The following is a 13,539-nucleotide window of genomic DNA, read 5'->3' as shown; positions in this document are numbered from 1 at the left end:
AGCAGCACCTTGAAAACAAGGGCAAAGGATCACAAGTATCAAATCTCCTATAGGTCCAGAAGCACAGGGTGGACTGATGCTGTCCTGAAGTCATCTGTCCACGCTTCGCAGTACTGCACAGGATCGAATACCTGTACCCTGTAGTTCTTATTCTAATAAGGAGGACCCTTGAAGTTTTAAAATACCACAGCATTCATCATGCGTGGTATGTAGAACATTACAACTGACTTTTACCAGCTTGGCCTTAGATTTCTGTTGGTGCTGCATCTGCCAGGCCACAAGTATGCAACATTATCAAGGTGCTATGAGCACATGAAGACTTACTGTAGCTGTTTGCACAAGCAGAGCTACTGGGAAAGGGGAAAATCTGTCTCACTGGGTTCAGACACTGACAGAATGAACCAATAAACCATTTTTCTGACTGTTATCAGTTCTCTCAAGGCCAGTAAGGCCAGGAGCATTCATTTACTGGGACTGTCAGTTCCAAATAGTGTTGCAATATCAATTACTTCAGCGTAATAGCCTATCAGTCAGACAGTAATTCTGCTGGGCCACAGGCTCCCCGTCTTTCTTTGCAAATGGACGTGGCACACAGCCTCTTCTTTGTTACTCACCCTCATGCCTAATTCAATGTTTTCTCCTCCATAGACCTCCATACCAGGGTCAAGCAAGCCAATCTCACCAAAATACTCTCGGTCCACTACAAACGAGCATCCAATCATGGCTGGTGTCCTGCACAGAGACATTAAAACAAACAATTAAGTCACTTATTAGCCACTACAGAACCCACCACATAACAAATTTACACAGGCAAAACGGTTCTTAGTCTTCAAGTTTACATTTTAAATTTATCTATTGGTGTGCAATCACATTGTACTTCATTCCTCAATGGACAGAGGACATTGTGGGACCAAAGTCACCCAAATAACTAGCATACTGCCAGACGTACTTGGACCAGTTCTCTGTGAGACAGACACAAGATGTGAAGTCAAGTACTCTACGCATGTAAGCGAAGCATCAGGCTTGTTTTATCTGTGGTTTATAGATACAACCTCTGTGCTGGAGGTGAAGTTCACCACCATACAGAGTAGCACAAGAACTAGACAACAGTTTATTCGAAGATTAATACACCAAAAAATCTCACGAGTTTTGTCAGAAATGAGAGTCCCCTTACCCACATATTAAAAGTAAGTGCATGTCGAGAGTCATGGATCAATCACGGTGTGAAGTTGCTCTAGCAGATGAATTTCAGCCTCTGTGAAGCTGTTCCATGATTAACATTTCTATGTTTGCTGAAGTCAGTTTTTAGAAAAGGAAAAAATTCCAGATGAAGAGACTCTGCCCTTAGATCTGCCACTGACCAACTGGGTGATGTCAGAGAAACAATTTCCCTCCTCTAAACATCAATTTCTTTATGTGTAAAACTATGGTTTTGCTCTCCTTTACAAAGCAATCTGAAACCTGTCACTGAGCAGCACTACATGACAACAAATTTTGAGATCATTTACCACATGAACACAAGCATTATTTCAATGCAATACAAGCTAGTGACACGTGCTAGTTTCATTTGTCCATACTTTCTCTGCATCTCTGTACTGGTCACACCACTTGCCTCTTTAAAATTCAAGGTTTTGCTACTACAGCCCACAATTAAAAAACATAAACTTAACTAACGTTAAGGTGGAAGACCACCTAGAGCCTACAGCTCCATGTTTGACCTGCAATTCAGCTGCAGGTTACATAGTGCCTACTGCTAGATCATGGGTAGTCATCCTGCAGTTTGATCTACAGGATATGCCCAGGCCTTGGGGGCAGATCCCTCATTTTAGTGGGATCCCGGCAGACCAGACTGCTCAATTAGGAAAACTGTAAAATCATTTGAGAAACTGAACACTTTTGGAGCTGACCTAGAAGAATGAGCTGCAGTCCCTCTTCCATTGAAAGGGAGGCGACTTGGGACCATCTGGCAGATAGAACATAATTATTAACAGAGCTATTGCAAAAAGACATTAGCAAAATTGTAGTTTATGCTCATTTTCTATTTTCTAGTAGAATATAGAATGCTCTGTCTATGGCCCAAGCTTATCTATAAACACCATGAAAATGCCCTATAAAAACAAAGATGATGGAAAAGGTCTAAAACCTATTTTAAGAAGTCTCCTTTGTAATGCACTAATGTTACACTGTCACTATGAAGTTTCTCCTGTCCCAGATGCCTGCATGTTTCTTTAATTTGTACAGAAAGCTATCACAAGGTATTTGCCCATGACATCTGAGAAACATCTTCATGACACAGTTTCATACACATGTGAAAAACTGCCCTGGCTGGGAAAATGAACACATTTTTTACCCATGTATTGGTGGATCCCACTGGTAGCAGCAGGTGACTGCTGGAATGGTGGTGTTACGTTAGGTCCTTTTTCTCATCAGCAGTTCACCATTTCTACAGCAGAAGGTTAAAAAGGCTTCAAACAAACGGTGAAGATATCGTTAGATAAAACAATTCTTTGCTCCTGGGCCTAATGCATATCCCGACACTACAGAACACAGTCCAACCTATGGCAGGAACTATTTGGTACCCTTGGAAAGGTTCATTTGCTGAAGCGCTGCTATTACTTATTTGTAATGGACTCTGCTGTAGCACTTGTATTACTGTTACCACTTCAGCATCTCTCCTTTGCATTTTTCTCAGTTTGAAAGCCATTGCAACCTCTCAGATCATTACAAGCCTATATTGCAGTGCACACTATCCCTCTCATGTTTTCTCTGCATAATTGAAAAAGGCAGCTGTTGATAGAAACACATTTGATCGGCACTGTTTCTGACAAATAAGTTGAAATAGCTTGATTAACTCTGACGTTCCACCCTTACAGAGTGAGATGCTTTCCCTGGATCATGAGCTGGAGGAAAAGATTCAATGGCAGTTACAAAGGCAAACATCTGGTTTTCACAGATGACTTTGGACTGAAGTGCAGCTCTCAGCCAGATCTCTGCACCCATTCAGTCAAAAAGGCTGGAGAAAACTAAGGCCAGATGTCACAAACCCTACCAAGAAACTGCAGCAGGATCACCACCAGCACCCTCAATGCTTGGACCTCTCCCACACGCCATAGTCCCCCTTTTGTGTGTGCAAGAAATTCCAGCACTTCTCTGTTTGGTGCTATTACTCATGAAGACTTTCTGTTGAATTAGTCTGTAGTTAGAAGTGGCCTCAGAACTCTATGAAAACCACGTACGGTCCTGGGTACTCCTGGCTGGACACATCCATATTCTGTTCATGCATATACCTATACACCAGGTTCTTTGCAAGATGGATGGCATTTATAAATTCAAGTTATTTGGTAAAATACATCTTCCTGCTTATAGTTCCTGGAGTCATGCCTGAAGACAGACATCCCTAAAAAGGCTGAGAGCTCTCCAGCACACAGGACCAGAAATATCATCTATATATATCCCACTGTCACATCCTGTATGACTGAAAACCATATTTTAGGCTACCAAGGAGTAAATTTGGTCTAGAAACTGAAATAAAAGAAGGACATGACCAAGGAAAAGGAATTCAGTAGCTCTGAAATGGAATAAGCTTTTGAGGGAATATTTAGGTGTTTCTTAAGTGTTAATCATGTTGAAAAAGGAAAGGAGGTGGGGGGAAGAAGCACATGCCACTTTCTTAATTTTCCTTTTAATGTATTTAAAGCTAAACACAAGCTCCACTGGATGAAGGCCAGAGCATCACTGCTTTGCAAAACTGAGCTGCTAGTTTGGGCCTAGACTCATTCTCTTTCTAGCCTCCGCCCTGCAAAATCCTCTGGAGGCAGCTCCTTACAGCGATAGGATGCTCCCATGAGGACACTTCTCCTTCCTTCATAATGAAGAATGGTACTGCTAGGCTTTGCAGACTTCTCTCAGGTGCTGGAATCTCTCTTTCTGGGGGATGGATTTTTGCAGCTGTCAGCTCTGTCCATTAAAACACTGACTTGTTAATTGAATGGGGGTGGGAAATACATTTTAGATGCAACTACATAATCATCACTCACAGACAAATGCCACTGAGGACTGCCTTTGCAACTCCCTCTCTCTCTTCTAGGTTTTATTTCTTCTCATTAGATATATTTAGACACAGACTCCATAAGCCTTCATGGCTTATGCAGAAAAAAAATGTTTTCAGGAACTAGCAACAAGAGTGGTGCAATGGCAGAAGGAACCACATCCAGCTTTTCAGAGAAGCCAGTTAAAAATTGCAACTGCCAGCGCCTTTCTCTACCTGAATTTGGCTGCCTGCAGCCACTGCCTTTCTGCACAGCAGCACGGCTGCAACCCCAGAAGCTGAACTGAGAAGCCTGGGGCTCTGCCCTGGCCACATCCTGACATGATGGAAGAAATTGCCTACCATGCACAATGTTGAATTTTCTGCATACTGCATGTTCAACACTTTCATCGGGTTCAACCAGAGTTTTGGGCATTCAGTCCTCATCAAGCCCAAGCCTTTAACTTCTTGTGCTTTGACTGACCCAACTGTAAGCTCAGTGTAATGCAATTGCACAGCCCAGTGAACTGGCAGCAGTGCTGTGAGCAGGGGGACCCCGACTCTATTCCCAGCTCTGTCATTCATCTAGTCTTCAGTGAGTCACCTCCCTCTGCCTCTGTTTCTCCATCTGTGAAGCATACGTAATAATACTGGGTAAAAGTCTGAGAACTGCTTCAGCAGCTTGAAAGCCTAAGATTCACTTTTAAAAGTGCTTTAGGCATATAGGTGGATAATTTTATACTGGACTACAGTGTTACATTGACATATTGCAAACACTTTTAAAAAAACCTGCTCCCCAAAAAGCATGAGACCCTCACTTGGCTGTCATCATTAGGTTTTTCCAGTACCCGAAGAACTCTAGTATATCTACCACTTTTAGTACAGTGCAGCAAAGATTTCCCCTGAAAATTAGAAATGGATATATGAGCAAAAGCAACTGTGTTTGCACATCTTAAATACTGCTCACTAGCCAAGGAGCAGCAAATGAGGAGGTGCATGCCCTTAGCACTTCACAGCTTCAGAGTAAAATATATTAAACAAAACCACACCTGCTTTATATAAAAGGACCTTTTTCCTTAAGTCATGCACTTTCTAGTAAAACAGTGACATTTTTAGAAGGAAGGTATCACAAAACAGCAATTAGAGGTGTACTACTTTTTACCAACACCTCAAAGGTGTTGGGAAACTTAATTGATCTGTGCAATATTTTGACACAACTGAAGATGTTATAAGCATTAATTATAATCAACAGCAGCACTCAAAGTATAATGTGGGAACACAGCAAAATGGTTTTTGCAGCTAAAACCTTAAAATGCAGCATAGAATAGTATTGATTCTGCACTGGAGAAAGACACAGCACAGTCAATTTGTAGAAATTACCTGATGGCATGGCTGTAGCAAGGGAGATACAAGAGAGACATTACTCTGGGTGATACCCTGGGGAAAGGGAGGAAGCAGAGAGCAGCACTTCATGGTGGTAAATGCTCCCTCCTTCCCTCCCCACCTGCTGCTGCAGCAGGTACAGTGCAGGTGGCTACGAGGGAAGAGAGGCAGTGCCTGCTATGGGATGAGGTACCAGAAACAGAGGACACGATGGCCAGAAATGAAAGCCACTTGTAAGTCTGAGTCTCGACTATTTTGTTTTAGTGAGATCTCCAGGAGCACGGCTCTGTTGGCAAAACTCCACCAGGCGCCGATACCCATTTCTCCAGCCAGGTGCATGCCCCTCCTTCCCTTTACAGACAACTGAAGGATGCTGCCTGGGGGCTTCGTCAAGAACAAGCGAAGGAGAAAGGGATGAGCACTGGACTGACATACAGCATGTGATATGACAAGTCCCTCTCCCTTATGCATCTTTCTCCCCCTGCCTTAGGGTCAGTATACATGCAATCAGGTCACATTTGAAACAGTTTTCAGAGCATACAAGTCCAATATCCAGGACAACTGACCTACAAACACATACAAATTCATAAATACAAACACAAATGTAATTATAAATAAATATATAAACGTAAGTATATATACAGGGATGAGGAGAGAGAGGAGATTCAAATGACACATCGCACACCACATCTTTGAGTTTTCTACCTTTCCTGGCAGAATGTTTCTTTGATTCAGGTTCCTAAGTAGCACCTTGCCCCTGGCCTGACAGATAAGTCGGGAAACCTGTATGGTACCTGCATAAGCATTTATTTTTTCTTACAACTCATGTCTTTTGCAAGAAAGAGTCGCACCAGGCTGTGAGAATAGAACTCAAGGACAGATTTCCTGCTCAGGAGCTACAGGAAAAAACCTGGCAAGCTTAATGATGGAAAGGTTTGTTAAGCCCTTTGGAGAGCAATAGCATTTGAAAAAAGCAACCCAGAACGCTTGGCTCGGAAAGGCAGGGCAATAGGGATGCAGAATAACTCTCTGATGCTCCACAGAAGTGTATTTTTTGGAACAGGCAGGATATCCATCAGAACCCGGACAAATAAAAAAGCAACCGTTCCTCTATAGGCTCCTGTGAACCAGCAACTGAAAAGATGACCATAATCAATCAATAAACAGTCACCACTTTTATTATTACATGACAGCATGGTTTATCCTGAAGCTTCCTAAGCTCAAGTAAACAGATGGATTTCTTTCCCGAGCAGCAAAGACCCAACGTGGCTGCATCACCATCGCTATGGCAGACCAGCATGGGGCCTGACTTACACGTGAGATGGGCACACACACTCCCAGCTGAAGTAGGCAGCACAAACCACTTCACTGTGGGTGTATCAAATGCTAATTTATATGAGTGAGACACACATGCTTTCTGGAGTGGCTGATTCAGTCTGTGTACATACACAATCCTACTGGTACCAAGCTATGGCATATTAAAGCCATAAGTGAGAACATATGCAACAATGAAATGCACCGCTGCTGCTGGAGGAAGATAAAATGGAAAGTTGTGCAGCGCTTGGCTGAGTGAGGCTGACTAATGACTCTAATGTTAGTGGCTGCTGATCAAGAAATCAAACACAGAGCAGTCCATCATAATCATGGCAGGTGAGGGAAGATGAGCCAGAGCTCAGGACACCAGAAACCTTCCTTGCTGTTCCAAAAACCAGTAGTATCTTCTGCATACAGAAACCCCCCCAGCTTGTTCCAATCCATAGCCAAATTCATTAGAAATCCTCTGAAATAGGATCCTTTGTTACACAGTTTGTTGCCAGATGATAAGGACGGTTTGGGGCAGTGTGTTCTCAGGAACACAAATGGAAAATGACGTGATGGACACAGCATGTCAAACTAACAATCCTCATTTAAATCTTCATGTAAGACATCTTACATCTCAAATGTCAAACATGCAGAATGGATTGCCTGCAGAAGCTGATTTGGGGAACATCATTGTTCTGAATTTCATAGTATTAACGTGGAAGAAAAAAAAAGAACGGACTTTAAACTATCAGAAATCTTTACAAAATCTGACACTTTGTTCTTGCTATTTCTTTATCTTTGCTTGCACTTCAAGGCCACACCCCCTTTGTCACTTGGACTGCAGGAGCTGATCTGACATTTTATGGTGTGCACTTGACATGACTGCCTATGCGGTGCCCCAGTGACTTGAGGGACAGTTCCTGCTCCTTCCCAGCAAGGCTCTGAGTAGGATCACACCACTGTTAGTGTTCGAGAAATAGAGGATCAGGCTTCAAATAGAAAACTTCTGAGAAAAGAAGTAAGCATATCTTTTGTTGAATCCCAGAAGGAAACAGAAATTGGACTCCACTTTCTAAATGTCTCATTCAATTCTGCAGATCAATGGTATTTATTCATAAAACGCAAACATCAGAAATGCCAGGGCTCTGATCCTCACTGATACCCGGGTATGCTTTTTTTTTGAACACTGAAAATCTTTAATCTCTTTGGAGATCTGGGAGGAAGTATTCAGCTACATCAACCACAAAAACAGTCATGGTTTTCTTTTACAAAACACACAGAGAGACATAAAACAAGCCCACTATTTACTGAAGATAGTGTCAAAGGAAGCCTTAAGACAGACAGCATCAGCAAGGCCTAAATGAACTTGCAGTTTTCATGCTGATGAACAGTCCTGCAATCTTACGAATGCACTGAACAAACACATGGATCCAAACACCATCAATGTGGACCAGTTTGCATGCCTTGCAAACTGGACTGAAACAGAAATCATGGTTGCAGTACATGGCTTGGAAAGCTGGGTACAAACCCAAAAGCTGTACTAAAACAACAGAGATTTTTGAAAAAAATTTGTGCACTAGTCTGACTTCCACTTCCTTTGGAAAACATACCTTAAATTTTCTACAGCTACCAAGTTCCCATCATGGTTTCTTTCAAGTCTCAATTCTAAGTATAGACTTTCTGATCCTTTTCATCAATAACACTTGCATGTTCACTCTTTCAATTACCATAATTACACTGACATACCACTTAAAAGCCACAAAATTGCATTCTATTTCTATAGGCAGGCATAACAGGACGGCACACAACAGCACAGCCAAATGCTTTAGCAAATCCATCCAGGTGCTACTGCTTTGGAGGCCGATCAGAAATCAGTGCAGTGTGGCTATAAAGTGGGTGCTCTGCTCTCCTAGATCACTGCCTTCAAAGCACATGTTTCCAGTTGAGACAGGTAAGGGTTCACGGTTTGATGTTGATGTCTCTGCATTTTAGGACATATAATTCATAATTTGCAGGAGAGATACTTATGCAATCACAATGTCTTAGTGCTAATGATAGTTGTCAGCAAGGGCTGGGTGCTCTCCTCCTTGTGCTGCTTGTCTCATCTGTCTCTGGGCAGTTTATGCATTGTTGAATTGGAGGGTTTCTTCACTTGGGTTCAGAACAAAATTGCTGCTCTCAGAAGCCAGCTACTTACGTGCATCAGTTTTCAACAGTACTCATGCTTGAGTTTGGACCTTATTCACTTCTTTATCAGTCCAACTCAGTTCCAATACAACTCCAGCAAGGGCTTGAACGTAAACCTGAGGAAATCCCATGGTAAATCAGGCAGTGTATTGATGAAAAAAACCTCTTATACCAGCACTACAGGGATGAGATTCCTTCTTAGAAATCTATTAAAAAGATCTGTGGCTGAATTTCCAGAAGTGTTTTGCAGATGCAGCTTCCATACTTTAGGGAGTGCATGAGCTATCACCACTGAAAATCATGTCTAAGAACTTGCTGAGGTTTAACCTCTTAGTTCAGTGTTATCTGATATACGATCGTTGTCTCCAGAACAGAAGATACTGAAATACCAGAACAACTCATGTGAAAATTAATACAGTGATTTCACATATAAACTGGAAGTAATGAAGTGTGCAAAAACCTTTCAGGAATAAAAGACTGAAACCCTGATTTCAGGAATGAAAGCTCTGGCTGATTAATTTTCCTTCATCAATAACTATTTCTCAGGGCTGAGTGAAATAGATAGATATAAAACATCTGCACTTTTAAAACAATGTGAGGAGAGCAGGGCATGTTATCCAGGAAAACTGATTTCCTAAGTAATTACTTTCCTGCTTATTGAGGTTTCAAGCTGAGCAAAGGGTCAGTGATGAAAGACTGTGCTGTCTTGTAGTAAATAAGGTTAATGTTACTGTATAGCTCTGTTTTGCAGATGCAGGGCATGAGAATGAACCTAAATGCAACTTGCAACACTTGCTCAAATATGGATTGAAATATCACTTGCTGTATGAGGGATGGATCCTGTGAGATGGCCCCATCCAACTGATCACTTAGTAATGTGATCAGTTCATCTGTGTCCTTTCACTGCCAAAAGACACCCTGGATCATTTCAGCTGGGTATGTTGTTTGAAGTACTTGGATGAACTTCTCCGGACCTGACAACTCAAGCTCTACACTGGAAAGGAAGTACATTAGCTTCTCTGCCAGAGCCTACACTGGGACCGTAGCATAGTTTTAGCTTACGTTAGGATGAAGCTGATAAATATCGAAATGAAGATTACTCTAAGGTGATAATTTGTGTCCTTCCTAAGAAATCTCACATACAGGGCAGAGCAACCTGAAGTGTATAGCTAGGCTTCGTATCTTTTAGCATTTATTTCAACAGTTGCTAATAATAGTACCCTTCATCCAGCACAGTACATCTCAGAGGAGCTGCTAGACAAGCATCTGCACTGAAGGGCTAGGAGATGGGAATTTTCAAATGGAGGGGAAAGAAAGCCCCTTTCTTACCGGTTCCTGTTTTCCCACTGAAACAATTCTCAAAAACATCATCACAATTCCTGGAACAGTATTTCCTTAGAAAATTCAATTTCTGTAAGGTAAAATGTTCCCTTATAGAGAAAAATAAAATGACACTCTCACTACGTGGTCCAGTTTCATTTTAAAATTCATCCAGTAGGAAAACTCAGAACATGTGCAAAGTTCTCAAAAAAAAAAAAAAAAGAGCAACTCTTGAACAAGGCAAGGGTAACACAACTCCTACTAGTGCTGCTGGGAAGCTCTGGCTTGGGCTGATGGCCAAGAGTGCTGCCTACAGACCAAAAGGGAAGCCAGCCTCTTTGTAATCACACAGAAAATACCTTTGTTTCTCATACACACAATGTTTCATTGGCTTATTACTCATGCCAGAGCCCACTGGAAAATAAAAGCATAGATGAAAAACATCCTGCTGTCCTACTAAGGGCTACAATGCGAACTTGAACCACGCAGTCACAACTAGAGCACGTGCACTTCTGTGTACATTCTGGTGTAACTCTGAGATGTGACACGTACATCCGCAGCTTTGTAGAGCCATGTGTTTTCTTGAGTTTCATTTTACTCTGCCTGTACAAAGCCTATAGCCTTGCTTCACTTAAATTCCCCCTTGGCAGACAGCTAAGATGGAAACATTGCTAGTACCAAAATGACAGCACACGGGAGATTTACCTGATAGGAGCTGACTCATCCCCTTTATCGAGCCAGTCCTGTGGTGGGATTATGTACATGCACCAGAGGCCCCAGTTATAGCCGTGGGCTGCATTGGCATATTGCTGCACTTCAAAAGTATTGTACTTGATGTTGTCAATTGCTGGTAAGATGATCCGCTTTCGATCTTCTTTGATCCGGGTAAGTGCAGGTTCCACCCTGAGAACAACAAAAACAGCAAAATGTTTCACAGCCATCCAGTAATCCCAGGTCCTGCTTTGCAGTCTGCTAAAACAAAGTTCTCTAATACTGAGAGCAGTAACGCAGCGAGATGGCAGCCCATAACACAGCATAGCAGGATCAAATACAGATCACTGTCGTACACTTTAGAGGCTGGAGGTTGGTTTGGGGTACTTCACATAGCAACAGCACATTAATTATTACCTTTATGAAGCTGTACCTGAGTTTAACAACACAAAATGTTACCGAACACTTATTCTGAGGCCTGGAGACTGTCAATTCATTTTGCAACGGACAAGTGTTGAGAGGCACTATCACCAAGAGTAACTAAATGGTCTCCTAATGGCTACACCACCAGAATACCTGGTAGCGATTAACTATCTGCTCTTGCTGACAAGGCCTGAAGAACAAAACACACACCAGGGACTGAATGAATCCGAAGGTTACTCAAAGGTTTTAATCTTGTTTCCTAAGGACTGACCCCATCGGATCTAGTTTGAAAGACAAGCATGGTGCATTATGTCTTCTAAAACCTCTTTGGTGATGAGAAGATTTCAATTGCCAGATGGTGCAAAAGCAGCGAACTGGAGGAAATGTGCTATCATTTCAAAAGGCTTCAAAACATCAATATGCTTTCAACAGAAGCTTCATCCCAAAGTATTTCAGGAAAGTAAAAAGCTTCAGTGCAAACATTCATTTCTGACCAAGGTAGTCTGAAGTTGCTATAAATTTACAGAGAAACTGATCCAAAGAGGTAGCAGACTTACAGAAGGGTGGAAAGCACTTCTCAAAGCAGTATTAGAAACAGCCACCAGTTCACTCCTTTGTAACTGTTTCTCCCCGAAATAAGTTTTGAAGATTTTGCAGAGCTCTCACATGTATCTTTAAGGGAATGGTGGTTTGCTGCGATTCATGGAGGTAGAAGGATTTGAACACTGATCTTTTCTCATTTTTCATTTGTTGTTGGTTAAAAGGCAATTGTTCCTTTGTGGTTTCAAGTTTGTTACCTTATATTTTGTTTGCTATCTTATATTTAGTTTCTTACCATGTATTTTCTTGTGTAGGCCAACAGAAAGGGACAAGTTATGAAATTAATTCAACCTCCATTTTCAATCTTCACTGCCTCAATCTGAACTATCATAAATTTTCTGATCTCATCTGTAAGAAGACAGCAATTCCTCTGTACTTGAATATGGCCAAAATATTCATCTTTTATGTAGGCAGACTCCATATTGCTTACATGAGGTTGTGTACTACTTGCTTTCCCTTCCTTTATCCCGCCGACATCAATAAAAAGACACATAGATTCAGTGAAACCCTTGAGTATTGATGATGAGCTACTTACTGCAAATAAACCATCACAAACCAATGTAAAATAAGAGCATAACTGACAAAAAGACAAGGTGTCACAGCATTTCATTTGGAGAAAAGTCAAAGAGAGTTAAACTAGTTTTATTTGGATTCCTCTAGAAAAATGATATTTTAATTTATCAGCTGGATGCCAATAACACAGAGCATGGAAGTTTTAACAAAAAGGATGATCATAAGCATGGTGAGAGGAGATCGACATTGCAAGTTGCAGAAATTCCTGTTGGCCAGGAAGGTTATGAAAGAGATGTTCATCTCACATACAATATGTATTGTTTTGTTACTCTACTTGATTTATTCTGCAAATAAATCAATGCACCCTTCATGACTGGAATGGCCTGAGGTTTCTGTTACTACTGCCTACCACCTGCAATTTTTGGTGCAGTACTTCTATTGTCAAAGCCCAAGTCCTGCAAGGTACCAAAGACCTCCACAGAAGCATGAAAGTGCATCAGCCCAGGGGAGGTACAGTAATTTCAGCTCAGGTTGTTAAGTACCTTTTTGGCCTTAAAATATTTCCTTAGTCAGCAGGATCATATGTTGTTTCTTTTCCCCCTTTTTTTTTTTGCATGGCATTTAAAGAACTGCACCCTAGACTCAAAAGAGATTTTTGTTTTTCCTGTGGGAGAGACAAGAAACAATGGAGAGAGAATCAGGACAGTGCAGTACATGATTCAGAATGCCAGTTCGTAAGGTCTTTAGGCCACAGTTGTGCACTCACATAAAGAGCCAATGTGACCTACCAAATCAGAATAAGCCACTTCCGTTAGTAACACAAGATTATATTTATGAGAATAACTGTTTTAAAAACAAGTGGGTGGATAGCAGAAAAATTCTTGCAAATCCAATAAAGGAGGGAAGACTGCAGAAAAGATGAACCTGCTTTGTTCTGTCCTTAATGTTACCTCTGCTTATCAGCCTAAAGGTAGCAGAAGAAAATACAGCAGAACCACAGAGATGTCAGCCAGACACCCCTCTCCCATCACAAATCAGACACCTCCATGCATGGCTGTGGTAACCTCTGTGCA

General features: G+C 41.6%; 1 protein-coding gene across 1 annotated transcript in view; it reads right to left on the bottom strand.

The window, feature by feature from the left end:
- Positions 1-614: 614 nt before the first annotated feature.
- The window catches only part of LOC104159516 (polypeptide N-acetylgalactosaminyltransferase 9), a gene marked incomplete at both ends in the record, with an annotated part of 80,548 nt that continues 67,623 nt past the window's right edge, over positions 615-13,539 (bottom strand). Inside the window, 2 exons of the mRNA XM_009697448.1 lie at positions 615-732; positions 10,925-11,122. Of these exons, the coding sequence (XP_009695750.1) occupies positions 615-732; positions 10,925-11,122 (316 nt within the window). The remainder of the gene's footprint in view (positions 733-10,924; positions 11,123-13,539) is intronic.

Source organism: Cariama cristata, unplaced genomic scaffold (genome assembly GCF_000690535.1).
Source record: "Cariama cristata isolate BGI_N322 unplaced genomic scaffold, ASM69053v1 scaffold19153, whole genome shotgun sequence".
Classification (NCBI taxonomy): Eukaryota; Metazoa; Chordata; class Aves; order Cariamiformes; family Cariamidae; genus Cariama; species Cariama cristata.
This window is presented reverse-complemented; position numbering and strand designations above follow the sequence as displayed.